The sequence below is a fragment of the Carcharhinus amblyrhynchos genome, chromosome 17 (genome assembly GCF_965287045.1).
Source record: "Carcharhinus amblyrhynchos chromosome 17, sCarAmb.v2.hapA, whole genome shotgun sequence".
NCBI classification, from domain to species: Eukaryota; Metazoa; Chordata; class Chondrichthyes; order Carcharhiniformes; family Carcharhinidae; genus Carcharhinus; species Carcharhinus amblyrhynchos.
In genome coordinates this window covers 25,940,953-25,968,074 of record NC_137340.1, presented here as the reverse complement: position 1 = coordinate 25,968,074, position 27,122 = coordinate 25,940,953, and the positions used below count along the sequence as shown (strand labels likewise).

Genomic DNA, 27,122 nt, shown 5'->3' with positions numbered 1-27,122 from the left:
CTCTCCCTTGTTGCCTCTACTGCTGCAGCAGGGCAAGACCATTCTCAATCAATCAAGCTGTTGCTTTCCTGCGATGTCACTGTTCACTCTATTTTCAAACTTAAGGTGTTCCTAGACTCTTGGGACTTCCTCTCTCCACTGCACAAATATCTCCTGCAGGCCCGCCTCCCTGCTCATCCTTCCGATTGTGAATGACGTAGGCTGCGCTCCTTGAGCTGTTTATTTGTGCCCTTATCTGCAAATATCTCCTGCAGGTCTGCCTCCCTGCTCCTCTCCTGAAGGTTGGTAATGTAGGTTATGCTTCCCACACAGGAAGTATCTCCTGCAGGTCCCCACCTCTGCTCCCCCTCCTGAAGATAATTTGGGAGAGGGTGAATTTATTCACTTTAGTTGTAAGAATAGAAAAGCAAAATACTTCTCAAAAGTCCTGAAAGTTATAAAATTTGATTTTCAGAAAGACTTGGGTGTACTCGTACAAGGAACACAAAAAGTTAGCGTCAATGTTTAGGAAGCAAATAGGAAAGCACAAGCATGTTAACCTTTATTGCAGAGAGTTTGGAGTACAAGAATAAAGAAGCCCTTCTACAATTGTGCTGCGCTTTGGTGAGGCCACACCTGGAATACTGAATGCAATTTTGGTGTCTGTATTTGAGGAGGACATACTTGTATTGATAGGAGGCAGTACAGCGAAGGTTCATGAGATTGGGATGAAAGCAAAATACCGCAGATGTTGGAAATCTGAAATAAAAACAGAAACTGCTGGGAAAACCCCAAGCAGTAGCTGTGAAAAGAGAAACAAAGCTAAAGTTGCTGACAGAGCTGGTGAGCTTCTCCTGTGTTTGCTGTTTTTAGTAAATCCACTCCTGGTATAGAGGCGTTGTCCTTAGATGAGAGGTTGTGCACATTAGAGTTATGTTCTGTGAAGTTTGGAAGAATGACAGATGACCTCATTGAGGCATTCAAAATTATGAAGGGGCTTGACAAAGTAGATAATGAGATGTTGGCCAGAATTCTCCTGCCATTCATACCCCACCACGCTGCCAGTAAAAACAGAGACTTTGGCACGCAGTCAAATCTCAGCTCACTGCAGTGGGACTGGAGAATCTCCATTCCAGATGAGGTTGGAGAATCTGGCTCGTTGTTTCTCTGCTTGGGGATTTTTAAAAAATACATTGAGATGTGAGTTTTGCTGACTAGATCAACATTTATTGTCTATCCCTAATTTCCCTGATGTGGTAATGAGTCACCTTCTTGAATTTGTCCTTCTATCATAGAATCCCTACAGTGCAAAAGGAGGCCATTTGGCCCATCGAGCCTTCACCGACTGCAGTCCCACCCTGGCCCTATCCCCACAACCCTACTTATTTATCCTACTAACCCCCTGATACTAAGGGGCAATTTAGCACAGCCAATCAACCTAATTGGTAGAGATGGTGGGTTTGGAAGGTGTTGTCGAAGGAGCCTTGATGAGTTGCTGCAGTGCATCATGTAGATGGTATACACGTCTGCCATGATGTGTTGGTGGTGCTAGAAATGAATGTTTAAGGTTGATGGGGAATATTGAACAAAAGGAAGCAGATGAGGGGCTGATCATTTAAGATTGCGACGAAGATAAATTTCTTCACTCAAGGGATTATGAACCTTTAGAATTTCTACCCCATGAGAGTTGATGTTCTTTGACTGTACTTAAGGCTAACATAGACAAATTTTTGGTGTCTCAGAGAATAAAAGGATCTGGGAAGTGGGTAGCAAAGTAGAGTTAAAGCCCAAGATCAGCAGTGATGAGACTGAATGGTGGAGTACGGTCTTCTCCTGTTTCTGTTCCCTTTTTTACTTCCACCACTGAACATGTGAAATGTAATGTTTCTGCCTCTGTTAATCTAGTACTCAATTTATCTGCTTGTGAGCAATATATCGCAAAAGCTAATGGATAGATTTCAACAAATTTTGGCACCTAGAATATGGCCCAAAGAAGAACTGATTCATTTTTTGTGAAGGTGTGGATCTGGATCCTGGAAATATTATTGAAGCATCAATTAACAGATGATATGGTGAATATCTTTATAATGTTGATTATTCTGGAATGTTGTGGATTATATCAGCTGCTGTAGTGGAATTTGTCACCGCTATCAAAACGTGAGCAGAGTTTTCAGATCAAATTGTTGGCTGTGGAATGGCTAAAGCTCTTGTAAAATATTCTTTTTCACCCTTTTAATTATAGAGCATCAGTTAGGCAGGAAAAAGCCTTGAAAGAGCTGGGTAATTGTAATTATGCACAGTGTGGTGGAGCTATGTGCTTACTTTGTGCCTCTTCATTTTTTTTACATTCTTAAAACTGAAAAATTGAATATTTTTTATTAAAAGCTTCCATCTCATGGAGGAGACTTCAGGCCAATCCACATCCAACAACCAGCTCTGAAAACAGCTCATGTTTTGACAGCTGTGACAATCCGCAACATTCTAAGACTATCAGCAACATTTGAAAGATAAGTCTCTATGCACCATCTCTCCATGTGAATGGATCAGTTTAACACAAAAGATTCGGGATCCACATCCTCCTTAGTCCATACCTTATATGTGGACCAGGTTTCATTGAAATTCATCCAGTAGCTTTTGATATATATTGCTTGAAAATAACAGGTCAGAAGCATGACCTCTGCCCACCTTCAGCTGCGGAGGTATTAAGTCTATTAGGATGCATTCTGCTTCTATGCGAAGTCGTAGAATCATAGAACCCTACAGTGCAGAAGGAGGCCCTTCAGCACATTGAATCTGCACTGAACACAATCCCTCCCAGGCCCTACCCCCATATCCCTACATATTATACCCACTAATCCCTCTAACCTACGCATCCCTGGACACTAAGGGGCAATTTCTTAGCATGGCCAATCAACCTAACCTGCACATCTTTGAACTGTGGGAGGAAACCAAAGTACCTGGAGAAAACCCACACAGACACGAGAATGTGCAAACTCCACACAGACAATGACCCGAGCTGGGAATCGAACCCAGGACCCTGGAGCTGTGAAGCAGCCGTGCTAACTACTGTGCTACCGTGCCACCCAGTGTGTGGATAAATTTGTATTAGAATCTGAGATTATATTACGTATTTCAGTTTTGTATGCAAGTTTTATTGTTATGCTGACAGATGGTTTCTTGAAGAATGGTGACATGAACTTGAGCATGAACTGAGATGACTGTGCAAATTTGTTGAGGTGTCTTGTTAACTTCCAAACGTTCATCTGTGGTATAACTTGTAAAAATTGATTTTAATACTTCATTTCAGTTTCAACCTAGGTCACAAATCAAGGATCCTTTTTTAAAACTATATAAAGTGCGACTGATTTTTTTTTCCTTTAACATGTCTCATGAAAATCTCCTTTTGAGGAAAATGATTTATTCAGTTCCTTTGGCTGCTTTTTCTTCAAATATTGCTAGTTTCATGTATTTTCATGATTCTATTTGAAAACAACTTAATGGAAAACAGGCTTCAACTAACAGAACAGATGAGAATATGGCATTGTTGATGGAATGCAGTTGGATGCAGTAGATTTATAATGGTAGCGGGAGCAAATAATTTCAGTTGCAATGTTGTCAACCTTTGCAGTTTGATTTCCTATTACAGATGAGTGTTTTAGCTTTACACAATGAGTTAAAGAATACATATTATTTCTGTTAGTTGGTGTTAAACATTTATTGAGAGAAAAATCTGTTGTTGGTAGGAAATAAAGAAAACTATGTATTCTAAGATTGAAGTCTCAAAAGTGCAACAGTTATAAATTTTTCAGTTCTGTGGTGTTGAAGGATTTGTGGTGCATTTATCTAGAATATGCATATACCAACTTGTCAAAAATAACAATGAAATGAATGACCAGAAAATTTGATTTTTTGGTGTTGAGGGAGAAATGTTGTCCAGGACCCAGGGAACTACCTGCAGATAGTGGAAACTTTTTAATTACTACTTGATTTACTGAAGGTTAGCATCTCTGGCACATAATAGGGCCATACCTTCCAAACTCAGATTTGGGGGCTACTCCAAAGGTGCGTTGGGAAATCCTCCCTGGAATTTCACAGGTATGAGTTTGTACAGCAGTTGCCCAGAAACACATGGTTCCTCTGGGCAATTGCCCTGCACTAGGAACCATCTGAAAATGCAATTTTAAATATCAAGCTTTGGATTGTTTGGGATCTGTTACACAAATAGTTACTTCGAAAAGTTGTAAGAATTAAAACTTTATAAGTTCTGAGTAACTATTTTAAACACCCCTGACACCCCCGGCCCCCAATCCACCGACAAACCACCCTCCATCAAAGTATTCCCTGACACCTACTTAGGGTTCACCCCACTGGCATGACAATCCCGCTTGACTTGACTACCCTCTCCCTCTGAACCACTTGCGACTGGAGGTCCAGCCCTGTCCACTGTGAGTTTTGACACACACACACACACACACACACACACACACACACACACACACACACACCCGCCCCTGCCCCCCGAGGTGAGCATTTTGATCCTCCCCTCCTCCGAGGTGCAATCTCCCCTTTCGTCCCAGTGCTTTTTTCCCCCCTCCCGAACTCCATTCCATTCACCCCTGAGGTCTAACCTCTCACTCGCTGAGCAGTGATTTAGCCCCATATTTCCTAAATCCTATCCACTTGCCCTGCTCGCTTACTTCTCTGTAGCCTGGCAAATTCAATAGAGCTTTTAACTTATCTGATGTATGGCAGTTAATGCAGTAAAAAGGAAGTGTGCCCTTCTTCAAACCGATTCTGCTGGACTTTAGGCCTCGATCTCATCCAGCCTGATTCAGAAGGTTGGGCAAGGTGGGCATATAGGTAATTAGGCATGGAGTGGCAGTCCAATGCTGATTGCCACTCTGAGCAAGGTGTAGTCCATAATATTGCGTGGGAGTATCAGTCTAAAGCGTTGTTGTTCCTGGAATAGGTTATGTAATGACAGCTTCTGATTTGATGCTGAACATGCTGTCTATCAAGCTAAACAGATACTGTAATACTTTCCCATTAAAAGTAAGTAGAGAATATAACTTGCACACCAAATTACTTTGATCTATCATTACTTCTGTTGTCTGTTATGATTCTTGACTTAGCTCTCTTCTGAAGAGAGTAATTATGAACTGTCCTCTTTCACATCTGATATATCTTCCAGTCAAAGATATAACATGGTAAAAGAGGAAAAAAAAGCTCAAAGAATGAGACTCCAGAAGCAGTAGGACAAAATGAGTCCAACTGGGAGACATGCTGGTTGTTCATGAAATAACAGTATTTGACAGTGGCCCATCGAGTCTGTACTGATCACAATCCGACCCACGCCCTGAAACCCCACTTATTTATCCTGATAGTCCCCTGGCACGAGGGGGAATTTACCATGGCCAATCAACCTAACCCACACATCCTTGCTTCCTTCATTACCACACTCCTCAGCACTCAAAAGTGTACTGTCATTAGAAATATTCTTGCTTGGGTGTGCAAATGCTGTCAGTTGTTCAAATGTGGGTTTACATTGTGGACTGCTCACACTTGAAGAGAAAAGTTATTAAAAAATTTAGTCTTGATAGAAATTTATGTAATATTGAACTAAATTTAAATATTTTCCTTGCTTTTTTTTATGTCTTCAGCAATATACAATTATGACTCCAGGGAGGAAGTGGAACTTCCTCTGCAGATTGGTGATACAGTGCACATATTGGAAACTTATGAAGGCAAGTTCTAATACTTTGTGAATTCTAATGTGGATGTTTAAAATCAGGATATTACTGTTTACTTTCTCTTTCTCTTTCTCTTTGTGATTGAAATTTGTAGCTTTGATAGTATCTTAAAAAAATTAATTTGAACTGGCATTCATACTTGACTTTTTAAGTTCAATGTTTAAGTTTTACATTTATTTATTTGCATACAAGTAGGCTTACATTAACATTGCAGTGAAGTTACTGTGAAAATCCTTTAGTTGCCACACTCCAGAGCCTGTTCGGGTACAGGTGAATTTAGCATGGCCAATGCAGCTAACCAGCACATCTTTCGGATAGTGGGAGGAAACTGGAGCACCCGGAGGAAACCCATGTAGAATGGGGAGAACGTGCAAACTCCACATAGTGACCCAAATTGGGAATTGAACCTAGGTCCCTGGAACTGAGAGGCAGCAGTACTAACCACTGTGCCGTCTCATGTATGAAAGTGTGAAGTTGATATTGCTAAGGAGTTGTAAGATGTCGACTCATGTAAGAGGTTGTCATTTTAGGTATCATTGGTAGTCCTACGGAAGTAGTGGAGGGATGGCTTGTCATCAAAAGCAAAGTTCCCATTGCAAGCCGTGACTATTTTGTAATGGCTTCCTGCAGAACTGCTATCATGACTGCATGTGTGTTTGACAGGGAAAGGAATAAGATAAGCTGCTTTTTCCAAAACACAGGAAATTTAGCACAATTTAGAGCTCTGAAACCGAACTGTGTGTTAAAGACCCCATTTTAAAAATTGTTCTCATTACTTCACATGGAACAGAGAAATAATGTAGTTAACTATTCCTAGATACAATGAAACCCATTTAATGTGGTCAACTTAGGAATTAAATTTTATTTGCTTGGTCAATGATCATTTATTGGTTTAAAAACATTTATATTGTTCAGAGTTCATATGGATACTGTTCTACAAGAGAATGCAGATAATTCTCTTCTGTAATTTTCAATATTTGCTTAGACGGACCTTGGCCATAACTAAGTGAAAGACTTAAAACTTGGGAGATAGAATTCGATCATGTACCTCTGTTTCAGTAACAAGTTTCTTAATTCTGTGACTTTCAGACAAGATAATATTTTGGGAAAGAAACCAGATTCAAGCATTGTAACAGTTACAACCAGATTACAAGTTAAGGATGGGAGTTTCCTTAATCCCCTTTGCATTTATAGAAAAGAAGTCTGGATGTTTCTGTAACAGGTGGTTGATCTGCAACCTTCAGACACTAAATTGAGACTTTTATCTCATCCAGTCTTTGGGATATGACCTGAGTTTGAATACTTAATTCATTTGGCTTTGTTGCTCAGTTCATTTTGTATTTGGGAGAAAATAAACCCCTACATTTGCCAGAGGTTTAGACAAACAGCTTCTGATTTAGTTCAGGTAGCCATTTAGGAAGTTGTGATGCCACCCACATTTATGTCAACCTAGGAAAGTTTAAAAAATGTGGGACACAGCCTTATAAAAACTAACCATTCAAGAATGGCGTTGACATAAAATCAGGTTGTTAAATGGGATTTATGAGCTTTAAATACACATATCCATATTTTACTTGCATGTTGTGGGTGTGTGTGTGAATAGGTGGTAATATATGAACCCCTACTTACACCATTGCTAATGCAATGCTCTCAACAAATACATTTTCCCCTTTTCTCTCCTATGATATTCTAAAGGGGCTATTACCTCTATACCTCAATTATCTCCAACAAAACATATTCTCTCCTCCAAATGCAGGAGATTTAACACTCATCTCTTTGCCTCCTACCCTCCCACCAGTCCTTGAAGGTGAAATGGCAATTTACCCGTGCTCACAATATGGTCTGTTCTATGTTAGGATGATCAAACACAAGGTATGATTTCAAAACACCTTAATTCAGTCTGCAAGCAAAATAGTGTGTTTAATTCTCCATCCCACTTCCATTCTGACTTCTGTCGTCTTGAGTTTCATTGAAAGTGCAGGAGAGGAACAAAAACCTTTTTTTTTCAATTAGGCAATTTATAACCTACTGGACTTGATGTTGAGTTCAACAGCTCCAGATTATAACCTCTACTCCCATTCTTTTTTCCCCTTTGGACAGCAGCTGTTGATGAGTCTGCTTTGGTCATTTGCTACATCTCTGGCCCCATTCTTCCTATTTCTTCTTTTGTCCTATTACCACCTTTCTGGCCTTGCACCATCATACCTTTTGTTATGTCTCCTGTATTCTATCTTATCACAAGCTTTCCTTTTTGTTCTTTATCCCTTTTCCTTTCCCTACCTTTTGTAGTTGATTTAAACCTCTTGCACCTCTAATATTATTTCCAATTCTGATGCAAGGTTATTGATCTGAAATGTTAACTCTCTCTCTCCCCTCATGGATACTTCCCAACCTGCTGTGTATTTCAAGCTTTTTATTTCAAATTTGCATCTGTAGTAGTTCGCTTTTATATCATTAAAACAAACTAGTCATCATCAAAACTAAGTATGAGGGAGCTTGATATGTGAAAATTGGCTGATGCATTTCCTACAATAATGATTACACTTTCAAAATACTTCATTGATTATTAAATAATTTAGGTTATTCTGAGGTCAATAATGGTATATAAACATCCATTTTTCTTATTATTTTGATTGAAGGAACATCCTGTAGTGTCTACAATGGAAACAAGAACTAGGGGGCATAGCCTCAAAATACAGGGGAGTCAATTTAGAACAGAGTTGAGGAGGAACTTATTTTCCCAGAAGGTAGTGAATCTTTGGAATTCTCTGCCCAATGAAGCAGTAAAGGCTACCTCGTTAAGTGTGTTTAAGTCACAGATTTTTAACCAATAAAGGAATTAAGGGTTATGGGGAGTGGGCAGGTAAGTGCAACTGAACCCACTATCAGATCAGCCATGATCTTATTGAATAGCGGAGCAGGCTTGAGGGGCTAGATGGCCTACTCCTGCTCCTATTTCTTATGTTCCTTGTCTAAATGTCTTAGAAACATAGAACATAGGAGCAGGAGGAGACCATTTGGCCCTTCGAGCCTGCTGTGCCTTACATGTGCTATTAATTAGAAAAGCTCCACATCAGAGAGGCATTATTGCAAAAATACATCCTAAAAGGCATGAAATGTTTAGAATTTATTAGATATAGGTAAACTAAAAGGCTTAAGGAGTCTTGAATCTTTTACTGGATTAGGAAGGCCTGAGTACCAGGAGGACAAGCTTCAAAGGGCTGAATCGCCTTTATTTGTCATGAGTTTTTATCTTATTCTAACAAAGTCTTTGGAGGAGTGATACGTTTGTAAAAATACATCATTGATTTTGCACATTCTGTTCAGTAGTGGAATATGTAGGTAAATTGCAAAATTTGGTTGCAACACTTAATCATTTGACGGGAGTGCCATATCAGCAGCCTCTTAACAAAGTATGAAAACGACAGCATCAAATGTGGTGAAACTAAAGGCCTTCCTCAAATTGAATTTTGTAATTTTAGCATATCCCAGGATCGCATATTTTTATTTAATGTTTTCCAAAGAAAATCTTTCATGCAAGATACAGACATTAGAATCAGAGCTATTGTTGCATCTTAACCATTTGATATCAGTCTTTATGGTGGAAGACACCAGTAACCTATAAAACTCAGAGTTGGGGGCAGAAGTCAGTATGATGACTATTACTAAGAAGAACATGTTAGGGAAGCTAAGAGGTTTGAAGATAGATAAATCACCTAGACCGGATGGGCTATACCCCAGAGTTCTGAAGGAGATAGCTGAAGAGATGATGGAGGTATTAGTGGTGATCATTGTGGAATCACTGGAGTCAGGGAGGGCCAATTGCTAATATAACATTCCTGTTTAAGAAGGAAGAGAGGCAAAAGACAGGAAATTACAGGCTGGTTAGCCTGTCCTCTGTCGATGGTAAGATTTTCGAGTCCATTGTTAAGGATGAAATTTTGGAATAAATAAGTAAAATAATGCAAAGTCAGAGTGGTTTCACCAAGGGGAGGTCATGCTTAACAATCTGTTAGAATTCTTTAAGGAGGTAATGAGCCGGTTAGACAAAGGTGAGCCAATGGATGTTATATACTTGGATTTCCAGAAGGCCTTTGACAAGGTGCCACATGGTGTTAGAGGCAAGATACTGGCATGGATAGAAGATTGACCGACTGGCAGAGAGCAGAAAGTGGGGATAAAAGGGCCCTTGGTGACAAGTGGAGTTCTGCTGGGGTCAGTGTTGGGACCACAACTTTTCACTTTAAACGTCACTGATCTAGATGAAGGAACTGAGCATAAGAACATAAAGAGCAGGAGTAGGCCATCAGGCCCCTCGAACCTGTTCCGCCATTCAGTAAGATCACGGATTTTTTTTTGTGGATTCAGCTCAGTTCCCTGCCCTTTCACCATAACCCTTAATTCCTTTACTGTTCAAAAATGTATCTATCCTTGCCTTAAAACATTCAGTGAGCCTCAACTGCTTCACTGGGCAGGGATTTCCACAGATTCACAACCCTTTGTGCGAAGATGTTCTCTCTCAACTCAGTCCTAAATCTGCTCCCCCTTATTTTGAGGCCATTCCCCCTAGTCCCAGTTTCACCCACCAATGGAAACAAGTTCTCTGCTTTTATCTGTTCCCTTCATATTCTTGTATGTTTCTATAAGATCTCGCCTCATTCTTCTGAATTCCAATGAGTATTGCCCCAGCCTACTCAGTCTCTCCTCATAAGCCAACCCTTTCAACTCCGGAATGAACCAAGTGCATCTCCTCTGCATCCCCTGTAGTGCCAGTATATCCTTCCTCAAGTAAGGAGACCAAACTGAACACAGTACTCCAGGTGTGACATCACCAGTACCTTTTATAGCTGCAACATTAACTCCCTATTTTGAACTCCATCTATCTAGCAATGAAGGACAAAATTCTGTTTGCCTTAATTACCTGCTGCAAACCAACGTTGGTCCCTTCCTAACAACAATGTATGCATACCTGTATGTCTACAGTAGATGGACTGCAGTAGTTCAAGAAGGTGGCTCACTGCCACATTCTTAAGGGCAGTTGGGGATGAACAACAAATGCTGGCCTTGCCAGCGATGCTCACATCTATTGCAAGAATTAAAATAAAAGCACACCCCCAGAGATGCATAGAATCGTCGACAACAACTTCTGGACTTTTTATATAACTCTGTATGTTTGAACTCCTGAAGTTGTTCTCATTTTTAGTGGACAATGATGGTCGATGCTGACAGTTTTTCTATCATTAATTAGCTCTGCAAACTCTAGACCAATATATTCAATAACAATGACTTGCATTTATATAGTACTTTCAACATAATAAAACACCCCATGGCATTTCACAGAAACATAATCAGACAAAAATTGACACAGTGCTAAAGAAGAAGACATTAGAAACAGTGATCAAATTCTTAGTTAAAGAGCTAAAGGAAAAGAGAGGTGAAGTGTGAGGAGGATCTCCAGAGCTTACGGCCTTGACAACTGAAGGCTGCAGCGAAGGAAGGAGAGGATGTATGAAGGGCAATGCCAGCTTCTTGTAGGATTGAAGGGCTGGAGGAAGTTAGAGGAACAGGAAGGAGTGAGGCCATGTAGTGATTGGTAAATGAGGATGAGTAATGTGTTGGCGGTCTAAAAGCAAAGATAAATTGCTGACCACAGGTGATGGGTGAATGGAATGGTGTGAGTTAAGATATGGGCCACATTGTTGTGGAAATCTAAATAGAACCATGAAGTATAGTGGGCGAGGTTTATTTTTGTAAACCTTGTTGACAATAATCATTTTACTATCTCTCTGAATCTCCCTCTGGAAATTTAAAATAGCATGTGTATAAGAACTTACTGCTCTATATGGTCTGAGGATAAAGGCTGGAGTTTCTATCGATTTTTCTTTTATTATTCAAGCTTGCAGCTTCTACATGATGGACCTGTACTACTGTTACAGCATGTATCAGGTACCTTGGGGCAATTCAATTAATCGCTATCCTGTCCACATCCTTTGTTCAATAACTTAACGTTCCAACTTGTGGTAGGAAACATTTGCTAGAAAAAAATAGGCAAGCTGGCTGTTTGTTTTTTCTGCCAATGTTACTGTATTGAGTGTAATTGATTTAATTTCAGTACAGATTTTTAAAAAATATTTGTTAATGGAATGACTGTGTACTGGCATGACCAGCTATTATCGCCCATCCCTAATTTGCTCGTGAAAGGATAATGGTGAGCTACCTTCGTGAACCCTCTTTCTGGTGAAAGTACTCTCATAGAATCATAGAATAATAGATTCATACAGTGCAGAAGAGGTCCTTTGGCCCATCGAGTCTGCACTGGCACGCGAGAAACACCTGAACTCCCACCTAATCCCATTTACTAGGACTTGACCCATAGCCTTGAGTGTTATGACATGCCAGGTGCTTTTTAAAATATGAGGCATCCTGCCTCTGCCACCCTTCCAGGCAGCACATACCAACCGTTAACACCCTCTGCATACAAAGATTTTTCCTCAAATCCCCCTGAACCTCCTGCCCCTTACCCTTGGACCTGTGTCATCTTGTGACTGATCCCTTAACTAAGGGGAACAGCTGTTCCCAATCCACTCTTTCCAGGCCCCTCATAATCTTGTACATTTTGATCAGGTTGCCTCTGGGTCTTCTCTGCTTCAATGAAAACAACCCAAGCCTATCCAGCCTGTCTTCATAATTTAAATGTCCCATCCCTGGCAGCATCCTGGTCAATCTCTTCTTCAACCCCTCCAGTGCGATCACATCCTTCCTATAATGTGGCAACCGGAACTGCTCTCAGTTCTGTACAATACCAACATGACTTCTCTGCTTTTGAAATGTATGCCATGATTGGTAAATGCAAATTGACGTGGCACAGTGACCAGCACTGCTGCCTGACAGTGCCAGAGTTCAAATCCAGCTGGGGGTCACTATCTGGGTGGAGTTTGCACGTTTTCCCTATGTCTGTGTGAGTTTCTTCCAGGTGTTTTGGTTTCCTCCCACCGTCCAAAGATGTGTGGGTTAGGTTGATTGGCCGTGCTAAATCGCTTCTTAATGTGAGTGTGACCAGCAAAGGTAAATACAGAGGGCTACAAGGTTAGGACCTGGATGGGATTGTGGTCAGTGCAGATTTGATGGGCCAAATGGCCTTCTCCTGCATTAGAGGGATTCTGTTCTATGCCTTTTTCACTGCCCTACTAACATGCCCTTCTGTATTCAGAGGTCTGTGGACAAACACACTAAGGTCCCTTTGTTCCACAGAACTTCCTAGTGTAATGCCGTTCATTGAATGCTTCCTTGTCACAATATTCCTTCCAAAAAGTATCACCTCACATTTTTCAGGATGCTTGTTATGGATTTTAACTATTTTTATCTAGCTTACTAGGTGGTAGGGGTAAGGGTTCTCCCATTGAATCTGGAGGATGCGATGGATGCATTGTTGATGGAATTGTGAGGTGAGAAAAAAACTTTTACACAAGGTTTAGGTCTGTAATACACTGTCTGAAAGTGTGGTAGAGGCAAGTTCAATTGATGTATTCAATACAGCATTATTATCCCAACTGATACTGCTGGCTCAGTGGACATAACTTTTTCCTTTTTAAGAAATGGGAATGAATAGAGTCATAGCACTGCCAATTTGCTTATAACAAAAAACTAAAACTTTGATTGAAAATGAAAAGATTGACTATAATAGAATACTCCTTCGCCCCACCTACATCTTCACAAATGTACACAGATTTTTGAGGATAATGTGAGTTACAGAATATACCTTTGAATATATTAGTTTTGGTAAGGACACAGTCTCTGTAAACCAACAGGCTAACTGGTCTCACTGGAACTCTGGCTTCCACATGGGTGTTTCCAAACGCCACACTCAGAATGACACAACATGGAACCTTCTTCCAAACAAAGTTTTCTTTCAGGTGCATTCAGCATTGATCTACTTCTGGACTTCAGTCTCTGCTTTCAGCATTGCTGTGCCTTGAATTGCTGCGTGCATTCAAGATTCCACAATCTTTCAGATACCTAGTCATACCAACAGAAAACCAGTGATTCACAGGCTGTATTAAAGTATCACCAACCATAGGATTACTTTAGATACCTGACTTTTTGCTAGCCAGCTTCACCAGGTCTTCACCTTTCAGCTGTCTTTACCTGGGAGCCTCACTCTGTTCTGTTCTTTAATTTCATTGAACAGTACCTTGTTTAACTTCCAGTTCCTTTGTCCCTTTGATTCAGTCTTCTTGAAACTGCTCCTTTCATTCCCTAATTTTTAGAGCTATCTGTTCTTTAGCTTCCAGGACTTGCTTTCTGGTAACTCCTGTGGGAGCTGCACCCTCTCCAGCTGCCTGTTCCAACTGCTATTGGGTCCAATTTAAAACTAAACTCAATTCTTTCTAATCTAAAGGAGGACTTTGGTTGCTAAGCAATGGCATCATCTTTCTCTAACGGCTGTTTATCTTCACACCATAAACTTTGTAATCCTAAACAGAATTTTACCGTTACTCTGCCATGGGAATTGTAGCAGCATGGACGCAGACCGTGAAAAGGTCTGTTGACCTTGGGCAGGATTTTCCGGTCTTAGGGCGAGCATGGCTGGAAATTCCCACGCACTGTTTGAAATGAAACCTGAACCCATAGACATGCAAACCCTGATGACTTCAATAGAAACAATGTGCAGGAGTACGAGAAAAAAAGCAGGGAAATGGTTCTAAGTCATGATGTTCATTTGGAGAGCTAGTGCAGATGCAGTGGGCCAAATGGTTGTGTATGGGCACTAACTAAGAAGGTTGCTTTGTCCTGGGCGATGTTGAGCTTTTTAAGTGTTGTTAGGGTTTTATTCATCCAGACAGCTGGATAGTATTCCATCGCACTCCTGATTTATACCTTGTGGATGGTGGTCAAGAAATGAGACCATTGAACATCAGTTTCTCACTTAATTTGGTATATATGATTGGTTCCGTTAAGTTTCTGATCAATGGTATTTCCCAGAATGTTTCTAATAAGATATTTGGTAATGTTAATACCATTGAATGTCAATAAGAGATAACTTGACTTTCTCTTATAGAACATAGAACAGTACAGCACAGTACAGGCCCTTCGGCCCTCAATGTCGTGCCAAACTATGTCCAATCCCAAGTTCAAGCTATCCCCTCCATGTGCCTATCCAATAACCGCTTGAAAGTTCCTACAGTGTCCGACTCCACTATCACAGCAGGCAGTCTATTCCACAGCCTAACCACTCTGAGTAAAGAATCTACCCCGAACATCGCTCCTATATCTCCCACCATGAATCTTTATAGTTATGCCCCCTAGTAACAGCTACATCCACCCGAGGAAATAGTCTCTGCATGTCACTCTATTAATCCCTCTCATCATCTTATAAACCTCTATTAAGTCGCCTCTCATCCTTCTCTGCTCCAAAGAGAAAAGCCTCAGCTCCCTCAACCTTTCCTCAGAAGACCTACCCTCTAAACCAGGCAGCATCCTGGTAAATCTCCAATGCTTCCACATCCTCCTTATAATGAGATGACCAGAACTGAACACAATATTCCAAATGTGGCCTCACTAATGTCCAGTATAGTTGCAGCATAACCCCACAGCTCTTAAACTCAAATCCCCTGTTAATAAACATTAAGACACTATAAGCCTTCTTTACGGCTCTATCCACCTGAGCGGCAACCTTCAGAGATCTGTGGATACGGACCCCAAGATCTCAGCTCTTCCACATTCCTTAGAACCCTGCCATTGACCCAGTAATCTGCATTCAAATTTGTCCAACCAAAGTGAATCACCTTGCACTTATCAGCGTTATCAGCGGTATCAAGTGTTTAGGAAGGATAGGCAGGAGGAAAAAGGAGGTGGGGGGGGGGGGGCGTAGCCCTGCTGATTAAGGATAGCATCAGGGTGGTAGTAAGGGATGATATAGGAACCAAAGAGCAGAAAGTGGAATCGTTGTGGGTGGAGATTAGGAACAGCAAAGGGAGGAAGACGCTGGTGGGTGTTGTTTATAGGCCCCCAAATAATGATCTGGAGGTGGGGCGGGCTGTTAATGCGCAAATAAATGCGGCGTGCAGGAATGGGATGGTGATAATTATGGGGGATTTCGATCTACATACTGATTGGTCGACACATGTTGGACGCGGTGGGCTCGAGGAGGAGTTCTTGGAATGCTGCCGGGATAGTTTCCTCGAACAGTGTGTGTTGGAGCCGACATGGGAGCGAGCTATCTTGGATCTGGTGTTATGTAATGAGGCGGGTAGAATTAGGGACCTTGCGGTGAAGGATCCTCTTGGGAAGAGTGATCATTGTATGGTGGAGTTTCTGATGCAGATGGAGGAGGAGAAAGTGGGTTTCCGGACATGTATCCTTTGTTTGAACAGAGGGGAGTATGGTAGGATGAGAGAGGAATTGGCGAATGTTGATTGGGGGAGCGCGTTGGAAGGTTGGTCTGCTGAGGAACAGTGGAGGATCTTTAAGGAGATCTTTCTTGGTGCTCAGCAGAAATTTATTCCGATGGTCAAAAAGGACCATAGGAGGAGAGGTAATAAGCCGTGGATAACGAAGGAGGTGAAGGAAAGTGTTAAACTAAAAGCGGAGGAATTTAGAGTAGCTAAGAGTGGTGGGCGAGAAGAGGATTGGGAGAGGTTTAAATGTCATCAAAGAATGACAAAGAAGTTGATAAAGAAGGGTAGGATAAACTATGAAGCTGGGCTAGCGCTTAATATAAAAAAGGATAGCAAGAGTTTTTATAAATATATAAAAAGGAAGAGGCTGGCTAGGGTGAACGTTGGACCCTTAGAGGATGAGAGGGGGGACTTAGTGGTAGGGGATGGGGAAATGGCTGAGGCCTTGAATAACTTTTTTGTTTCGGTCTTCACGGAGGAGGGCGTGAATAATTTGCCGGGTGTTAGTGATGGAAAGATGGTAAGAGTGGAGGGCCTGAATGACATTATTGTTTCTAGAGAGGCGGTACTCGACAGACTGGAGGGAGTGATTGTGGACAAGTCCCCAGGACCGGATGGAATGCACCTGAGGGTTCTGAAAGAAATGGCGGAGGTGATAGTGGATGCCTTGGTGATTATTTTCCAAACGTCGCTGGATTCCGGGGAAGTGCCGGAAGATTGGAAAACGGCTAATGTTACGCCGTTGTTTAAGAAGGGTGGCAGGCAAAAGGCGGGGAAATATAGGCCGGTTAGTTTAACGTCTGTTGTAGGAAAAGTGTTAGAATCCGTGATCAAGGAGAAAATAGCGAGGCATCTTGAGGAGAATTGTTTGGTAGAGCAGACGCAGCACGGTTTCATTAAGGGGAAGTCGTGCCTGATGAATTTATTGGCGTTCTATGAGGATGTGTCTAGGGCGGTGGATAGAGGAGAGCCGGTGGATGTGGTGTTTCTTGATTTTCAGAAGGCATTTGACAAGGTGCCTCACAAGAGGTTATTACAGAAGGTCAGGGGGCATGGAGTTGGGGGTGGGGTGTTAGCGTGGATAGAGGATTGGCTGTCAACTAGGAGGCAGAGAGTGGGGGTCAATGGGTGCTATTCAGATTGGCGGTTGGTGACTAGTGGAGTGCCCCAGGGGTCGGTGCTGGGGCCTCAGCTATTTACCATTTATATAAATGATCTGGAGGAGGGAACCGAGTGTATGGTGTCGAAATTTGCTGATGACACCAAGATTGGTGGAACGGCAAATTGTGCGGAGGGTGTGGAGAGTCTGCAGAAGGATCTAGATAGGCTGGACGAATGGGCCAGGAACTGGCAAATGGAATTTAATGTTGGCAAATGTGAGGTGGTCCACTTTGGTAGGAATAATGGGAGGAAGGACTATTACTTACGAGACGAAAAACTGCAGCATGCGACGGTGCAGAGGGACCTCGGGGTCCTTATGCATGAGTCGCAAAAAACCAGCCTGCAGGTGCAGCAGGTGGTCAGGAAGGCAAATGGGATGCTGGCCTTCATAGCGAGGGGGATTGAATGTAAAAGTAGGGAGGTCTTGCTGCAGCTGTATAGGGCACTGGTGAGGCCGCAGCTGGAGTACTGTGTGCAGTTTTGGTCGCCGCACTTACGCAAGGATATTTTGGCCTTGGAGGGAGTGCAGAGGAGGTTTACTAGGCTGATTCCGGAGTTGAGGGGGTTGAACTATGAGGAGAGGCTGAATAAACTAGGCTTGTACTCGTTAGAGTTTAGAAGAATGAGGGGAGATCTCATTGAGACATGTAAGATGTTGAATGGGATGGATAGGATAGAGGTGGAGAGGCTCTTCCCGCTCAGAAAGGACAGTAGGACTAGAGGGCACAGCCTCAAGATAAAGGGGGGCCAGTTTAGAACGGAGTTGAGGAGGAACTTCTTCACTCAAAGGGTGGTGAATCTCTGGAATTCTCTGCCTGTTGAAGTGGTGGAGGCTGCCTCGCTCAATATTTTTAAGACGCAGGTTGATAGGTTTTTGATAGGCAAGGGGATTAAGGGTTATGGGGAGAGGGCGGGAATGTGGAACTGAGCAGCGACAGATCAGCCATGATCTTATTGAATGGCGGGGCAGGCTCGAGGGGCTAGATGGCCTACTCCTGCTCCTATTTCTTATGTTCTTATGTAAACTCCATCTGCCACTTTTCTGCCCAGCTCTGCATCCTATCAATGTCTCTTTGCAGCCTGCAAGAGCCCTCCACCTCATCCACTACTCCACCAATCTTGGTGTCATCAGCAAATTTATTAACCCGCCCTTCAGCCCCTTCTTCCAAGCGATTGATAAAAATCACAGAAAGCAGAGGATCCAGCACTGACCCCTGTGGTACATCACCAGTTACTGGCCTCCAGTCTGAAAATTTTCCCTCCACCACCACCCTCTGTCTTCTATGATACATGATGTGGAGATGCCGGCGTTGGACTGGGGTAAACACAGTAAGACCTGACGAAGGGAGAAACCCTGTAAGTTTGTGAGTTTACTATCAAATAAATCGTTGGACTTAACCTGGGGTATTGTCAGATTTCTTTCTATGATACAGCCAGTTACTTATCCAATTGGCCAAATTTCCTTCTATACCACACCTCTTTATCTCCTTCATGAGCCTACCATGGGGAACCTTATCAAACGCCTTACTAAAATCCACGTATATGACATCAACTGCTCTACCTTCGTCCACACACTTAGTTACCTCCTCAAAGAATTCAATCAAATTTGTGAGGCAGGACTTACCCCTCACAAAACCATGCTGACTATCCCGGATTAAAATGAATCTTTCCAAATGGTCATAAATCCTATCTCTCGGGACCCTTTCCATTAACTTACTGACCACTGAAGTAAGACTAACTGGCCTATAATTACCAGGGTCATTCCTATTTCCTTTCTTGAAAAGAGGAACAACATTTGCCACACTCCAGTCCTCTGCCAGTATCCCTGTGGACAGTGAGGACCCAAAGATCAAAGCCAAAGGCTCTGCAACCTCATCCCTTGCCTCCCAAAGTATCCTAGGATGTACCCCATCTGGCCCAGGGGATTTATCCACCCTCAGGTTTTTCAAAATTGCTAATACATTTTCCTTCAGAACATCTACCTCCTCCATCCTATCAGCCTGTATCGCGCACTCCTCCTCAAAAACATGGCTCCTCTCCTTAGTGAACACTGAAGAAAAATATTCATTCAACGTCTCACCTATCTCTTCTGACTGCATGTACAAGTTCCCACTGCTATCCTTGACTAGCCCTAACCCCACCCTGGTCATTCTTTTATTTCTCACAAGTGTAAAAGGCTTTGGGGTTTTCTTTTATCCAACCCGCCAAGGGCTTTTCATGCTCCCTCCTAGCTCTCCTAATCCCTTTCTTTAACTCATTCCTAGCTACCTTGTAACACTCAAGCGACCCAACTGAATCTTTTTTTTTCATCCTTACATATGCTTCCTTTTTCCTTCTGACAAGACATTCAACCTCGTTTGTGAACCATGGTTCCCTCACACGGCCATTTCCTCCCTGCCTGCCAGGGACATACCTATCAAGGACACGCTGTGTTTGTTCCTTGAAAAAGCTCCACTTTTTGTTTGTGCCCATACCTGATAGTTTCTGCTCCCATGTTATGCTCCCCAATTCTTGCCTAATCGCATCATAATTACCCTTGCCCCAATAATAAACCTTGCTCTGTCATGTGACTGTATCCCTCTCCATTGTAATAATGAAGGACACCGAATTGTGGTCACTATCTCCAAAGTGCTCTCCCACAAATCAATCTAACACTCGGCCTGGTTCATTACCCAGTACCAAGTCCAATGTGGCCCCACCTCTTGTCGGCTTATCCACATATTGTGTCAGGAAACTCTCCTGCACACACTGTACAAAAAGTGTCCCATCTGAGCTATTCAACCTATAAAGGTTCCAATCAATATTTGGAAAGTTCAAGTCACCCATGGTAACTACCCTGTGACCTCCGCACCTATCCATAATCTGCTTTGCCATTTCCTCCTCCACATCTCTATTACTATTTGGGGGCCTGTAGAAAACTCCTAACAACGTGTCTGATCCTTTCCTATTTCTAACTTCAGCCCACATTACCTCAGTAGGCTGATCATCCTCGAAATGCCTTTCAGCAGCCGTTAAACTATCCTTGATTAACAATGCTACTCCTCCACCTCTTTTACTGCCTTCCCTACTCTTACTGAAACATCTACACCCCAGAACTGCCAACAACCATTCCTGGTTGGAGGTGGTTGTTGCCAGCCACGTGTGTGGAATGAATGTTACTTGCCACGAATCAGCTTGAACTTGAATGTTGTTCCGGTCTTGCTAGTTGTGGACATTCATTATCTGAGGAGCTGTGAATGACATAGAACACTGTATAATCATCAGTGAACACTTCTACTTATGACATAATGATGGATGGAAGATCCTTGATGCAGCAGTTAAAGGTAGTTAGGTTTTTCCTGTCATGAAGAATTCTTGCAACAATGTGCTGGGATTGAGATAATTGGCCTCCAATAAGTACACCATCTTCCTTTGCCCTAGACATTATTTCAATTGATGGAAGATTGTTTGTGGGGGGGGGGAAAAGTACAAAGTTAAGGTCTCGCTACCTGAATACACAGATTTGAGGGCATCAATAGAACTAAGTGGGCATGACCTGATTGCCTTTGTGGAAACATGGAGACTGTGTGACACAGAATATTCAGGGACATTTAGGAAGGATGAGCAAAAAAGAAAAGGAGATGGTGTTGCACCATTAATAAGAAATGAATAAATACATTAGTAAGGGAGGGTCTCAGATTGGAACAAAATGAGGAATCTGTTTGAGTGGAGCTTACAAAATACCTGCAAGGGGCAGAAACATTGTGGGGCATGGTATGAATCAGGAGATTAGAGTAGCATGGGTACTACAGTAACCATGGATGACTTCAATCTGTACGCAGTCTGGGTAAATCTAATGAGCACTCCTACCATGGAGGGCACGTTTCTGGAGTGTGCTAGGGATGGCATTCTAGAGCAGTAAGTGAGGAGCTGACTAACGATCATGCTATTTTACATCTAGTATTACGAAACAAAAAAGGGCTAATTAATCATCTTGTAAAATAACCTTTAGGAATGAACGACCATGATATGGTAGAATATTCCATTATGTTTGAAAGTGAGGTAGTTTAGCCAGGGCATTGTCTTTGAACAAAGGAAATTATGAAGGTATGGGGGGCAACTTTCAGTGACACAGTCAACATTAGAACAGTACACTGATTATGTTTGTTTGTGTAATGATCTGCAGTTGAGAGTTCAAATTCTGTTAACTAAATAAAATCTCGACAAAAAGCTAGTATTGGCAATGGTGTCCATGAAACTACAGTTTAAAGAAAAAGTAATGAAAACTAGTAAAAATAAACATCTGCTTTCTGCCTTACTTCCCCAGTCTGACATACATGCAAGTCCAAATATACACAGAAATGTGATTTGACTTTTAAGTGCTCTCTGAAATGGCCTTGCAAATCACTCAATTGTATCAATGTGATAGAGTAAAGGCACCAACCTAGATGCCAAATGCAACAAAGGCAAACCTAGTCCATTCAACCCAGCAAAGGCCTCCTCAGAAACCTCTGGAACTTGACCAAAATTGGGCAAACTGCTCAACCAATGTCCTGGACTCCTCCATTACCATCCTTGAGTTGCCATTGTCTTCACTCAGTCGTGACAATCCAACTTGATCTCCCTGTTTCTGAGGTCGTCAGCAGCACAGAACTTAGTCATTCGCCAATTCGATTCACACCCTGTGATGTCAAGAAATGGCTGAGTGCTCTGGAGATCAGCATCCTGACTATAGTCCAAAAGACTTATGCTCCAAATTAGCTACACCTAGCAAAGCTGTTCTGGTACAGCTACAGTACCCATCTATCTGATAAAGTGGAAGACTGGTCATGTATGTTCCATCCGCAAAGTGCGGGAGGAATCTAATCTGGCTGATTACTGTTCCATCCATAACATTGCAGAGAGAGGGCGATGGGAAGGGATTCTCAGCTTGCCTACAAATCTACTGGAGTGGTGCTGTAAAATTCTGTCCCCTGAGTGACCAAGGGTACATAGAGAATTCCAAGGATTTATTATCCTTTTGATGAAAGAAATTTCTCCTCACTTCAGTCCTAAATGGTTGAGAATTGCACTGAAACAGGTTAATGTAATTATATAACTCCTTCCCATTCAAAGCAGTAGCAATGATGAGTTTCCATGGTTCCTGTCATTTTATTTTGATTGTTTTGCTTTCCTTATTCTGTTAATCTTAACCATTTTTACATGATCTTAAGCTAAATTCGGATATATTGCATAATGACTTAACATTGTTATATTTTCATATTATTAGCTGTGTTTAAAGCTATTTTTCTTTTTAGGTTGGTATAGAGGATATACACATCGACGCAAAGCCAAAAAGGTGAGTAATTTAAAGTTTATATAAACATGTATGTTATGGGATTTACATAGCTGTTTCTTTGGACATTATTGAATGAGCTGTAACCAAGAAATTGAAAGACGTAAAAAGACTGGGATCCATCTGGTCAAATGTCCTGCCAAGCATGCTACACTTACCATATGTCACATCTCAAATTACTTCTACTGTATTCCAAGATGCTTTTTTTTAAACAAAATCTGCACTTGAATGAGTTCTATTTGCTTCCATCATTGCCTAAGGAGCCTTTTCCATTGATTTTGCTACTAGCTCATTATTCCCGGTCTAGTTTTGAAGATTGTTTTTCTGGTCAAGGCAACTATTTTACAAAACAATGCATGATATTGTGGAACTCAATCCATTAAAATTCCAGAATTTTATGCCCTAATAGAAATTGATGTAATCACCATAAACTATTGAGCCTAATTATAAGTTGATTGAATTGCAGAATGTGAGAGGTCATTTTTAACTATTGGGCAGACTGCCTGATTCCTTTAGTTGCAGGCCAGGGTGTTTAATTTTCTGGGCTGGACCTGGGTCAGAGGTGTTGATGAGCTGCGTGCCCCAACATGTGTTCTGTTGCAACTTACTGGTGCAAAATTGGGTGCTCTGATAGTAGCTTCTGCTGACACAAAGGCAGGTTTTTGGGGGAGCAGGGAATTGGGTGACCCTCAGTATTTAGGCTATTGCTACCCCTAACAAGAATAAACTTTTTGAGGCTTCTTTTCAACCATCTGGTTTTGCTAGGCAGTGTATGTATCACAAAGGATTAAAAAAATACCCTTCTTGTTGTGTCAGGATCCAATTTCTTTTGGCTCATTGCTCTTTATTTGTGTTGTCTTATAGCTGGATGGAGTTTGTTTTCCTTTGAGTGACAGGGACATAGCCTGTAATATTTCTCTTAAAACCAGTTTATTTACACTTTTAACATCTAAGACCTCATGGCAAGTGCATTGTTCTTTGGACATTGTGTTCTGTGTCTTGCCCTCTTGGAGTTTCTTGGTATTTTGACCCTGATGTCATGTTCACATTATCATTAATATCATTAGCTAAATAACACTACCATTAACCCTTAACTTTAGAATCTCTCCTGTGCAGAAATGAGTCTGCACTGACCTTTTGAAAGAGTATCTTACTTAGATTCACTCCCCCTATCCTCATAAAGCCATGCATTTACCATGGCTAATACACCTAACCTACGTACCTTTGGACTGTGGGAGGCACCCAGAGGAAACCCATGCAGGCACACCTGTACTACAATATGTTAATCTACTTTTGAACATAAGAACATAAGAAATAGGAGCAGGAGTAGGCCAACTAGCCCTTCAAGCCTGCCCCGCCATTCAATAAGATCATGGCTGATCTGTCGTGGCTCAGTTCCACATTCCCGCCCTCTCCCCATAACCCTTAATCCCCTCTCTTATCAAAAACCCATCAACCCGCGTCTTAAAAATATTTAGCGAGGTAGCCTCCACCACTTCAACGGGCAGAGAATTCCAGAGATTCACCACCCTTTGAGTGAAGAAGTTCCTCCTCAACTCTGTTCTAAACCGCCCCCCCTTTATCTTGAGGCTGTGCCCCCTAGTCCTGCTATCCTTTCTGAGCGGGAAGAGTCTCTCCACCTCTATCCTATCCATCCCATTCATCATCTTATACGTCTCAATGAGATCTCCCCTCATTCTTCTAAACTCTAACGAGTACAAGCCTAATTTATTCAGCCTCTCCTCATAGCTCAACCCCCTCAACTCCGGCATCAGCCTAGTAAACCTCGTCTGCACTCCTTCCAAGGCCAAAATATCCTTGCGTAAGTACGGCGCCCAAAACTGCACGTTGTACCATTTTATTGTGTAAACACTTCTCTATGACTTGGTAGAGCTGTATGACTGCTAATGGTTGGGCTTTTAGTTCAATGTTCTCTTTGGGTAACTCTTGCTTAATTTCAGTGTCTTTGAGGTCCATTTAATAATTGATTTTTTTAAAAAGTTTTTCTGAGGTGCTCATCAGCTGTACAAGCTCTGTAGTTTTGGCCTCTGATTTTTACTGAAAGAAGCTTGAGTGCGCCCATGGCTTGTGGATGAGGTCCAAGTGAGAACTGTATCTCACATTTGTACAAATTAATAAGCTCTGAACTTTCACTATTGACTTGATCTAATTGGAGTTCTACATCTTGCCTTTCCCGCTTTTGCTGGTTGCTTGCAACTGTTAATGTATGTCATTGATGGGCTTAGTGGAATAAGTAGACAAATTCACTTTTTTATTACCTTCTTAAACGGATGATTTTCCTCAAAAGAGTCAACAAAGACGTAACCATGATTGACAGTGGAGTTAGAGTACAGTAAAGTCTGGTACCTCTGTCAGTCTTTGCAGATCATCTGCCTCTCTGGCGGCTTCTTTCTCTTTACCTCTGTCACAAAAAGAGCAAACCAAGGTCGAGAAGCTTATCCAGCGGATGATTGCTGTCATTGTTGGTGCATCCTGTTTCCACCTCTTCGAGCCTTGGAGCAGTGAAGATCTGCAGTCTGTTTCTGTGGTCTGATGGATGGTGCTTCTTCAATGAAGATTGGCTCATTGTGTAATAAGTTGACTTCAACTTTTTTCCTAATCCTCGGGAAAACTTTAGAAATGAATTCCTGAATATTGCTCCACTGTCACCTATTTGGAGAAGAACAAGTCCTGCCCATACTACCATGCTGAGCAGGACAAATTGTTGGCTCTCTAAGATATAAAGAGATACATTAATTTCTTTATTTTTATGCTTAAATGTTGTAGCGATCTGACTCTTCATTTTGAGGCCTGTCCCTCCTGGACTGTGTAGCTTTATTTTGGATAACTGGATTTTTACTTCATTAAGTCAGTCCTGAATCATGTCAAATTTGTCTGTTAAGACTGTGACCCCAGCTACACTATCCAGTTTAAATTCTGTTTTGTATTTGGAAGAAATAACAGTAGGATGGAATATTATTTAAATGGTGAAAAGTTGCAGCATGCTACTGTGCAGAGGGACCTGGGAGACCTTGTACATGAATCACAAAAACTCAGTCTGCAGGTGCAGCAGGTGATCAAGAAGGCGAATGGAATGTTGGCCTTTATCACAAGGGGGATAGAATACAAAAGCAGGGAAATCTTGCTGCAACTGGAGTACTGTGTGCAATTTTGGTCCCCTTATTTGCGAAAGGATATATTGGCCTTGGAGGGAGTACAGAGAAGTTTCAACAGGCTGATACCAGAGATGAGGGGGTTAGCTTATGAGGAGAGATTGAGAGATTGGGCCTGTACTTGTTGGAGTTTAGAAGGCTGAGAGGGAATATTATAGAGACTTACAAGATAATGAAGGGGCTAGATAGGGTAGAGGTAGAGAGATTCTTTCCACTTAGAAAGGAAACCAGAACTAGAGGGCACAGCCTCAAAATAAGGTGGGGGGGGGGGGGGTGGGGCAGTTTAGAACAGAGTTTTCCCCCTCAAGGTGGTGAGGGTGGTGAATCTCTGGAATTCTCTGCCCATTGAAGTGGTGGAGGCTACCTCGTTGAATGTGTTTAAGTCACGGGTAGATAGATTTCTGATCGATAAGGGAATTAAGGGTTATGGGGAGCAGGTGGGTAAGTGGAACTGATCCACTTCAGATCAGCCATGATCTTATTGAATGGCGGGGCAGGCTAGATGGCCTATTCCTGCTCCTATTTCTTAAGTTCTTATGTACCCCCAGAGTTCTGGCCCAAAAGGCCTGAACAGCTTATTGGGATCTTTGATTTCTTCAAGGAGCATTTCAATGACTCAGCCGCTTTGGCGGGTTTTTTGCTAACATTTTGGTTGGCAGAGCTCCTGACTTTGGGTCTACATACTGGAAAGACCCTCGCCGTAACTCTGAAGTACACCTCAATTCTGCTGTGCTGGCTGTACCTGCCTTGCAAACTGTTTGACCTTCCCAAGCGACAAATCCCTTTTACTTTGCAAGAAGTCTGCTGTCACCTCATTTAGAATGCTGACAAATCGAGTTGGTTGAGAATGAACTCATATTTTAAAGCTTTGTAGTTGCAATACTGGCCAGTTTATATGAGATGTTAATAAACGAATCAATGGGTTCACCTACTGCTGGCTACTTTGGTTGAAACACACACATTCAATAAATGGATTCTTCTTGGGGACGAAATAATTAGGGCAGAATGATGAGCACTGCTGCCTTACAGTGCCAGGGACCCGGGTTGATTCCTGGCTTAGGTCATGTGGAGTTTGCACGTCCTCCTGTGCCTGTGTGTGTTTCCTCCCACAGTCCAAAAAAATGTGCTAATAAGGTGCATTGGCCATGCTAAATTCTCTGTGTATCTGAACAGGCGCTGGAGTGTGGCAGTAAGGGCATTTTCACTTCATTGCAGTGTTAATGTGAGCCTATTTGTGACACTAATAAAAGAAATTCTTGAAGTCCCTCAAAATCTCATAGGATGCTGAGGCTTCCTCCACTCCTTGTCTCAACAGGCTATCATTCATTATGCCCCAGTTGCATATAAA

The 27,122-nt window shown here is 42.0% G+C and overlaps 1 protein-coding gene across 2 annotated transcripts in view; it reads left to right on the top strand.

The window, feature by feature from the left end:
* Positions 1–27,122, top strand: part of dock1 (dedicator of cytokinesis 1) — a 589,776-nt gene that overhangs the window by 50,726 nt on the left and 511,928 nt on the right. For both annotated transcript variants that reach the window (XM_080205635.1, XM_080205634.1), the window contains exons 2-3: positions 5,640–5,723; positions 22,564–22,604. In XM_080205635.1, the coding sequence (XP_080061761.1) occupies positions 5,640–5,723; positions 22,564–22,604 (125 nt within the window). The remainder of the gene's footprint in view (positions 1–5,639; positions 5,724–22,563; positions 22,605–27,122) is intronic.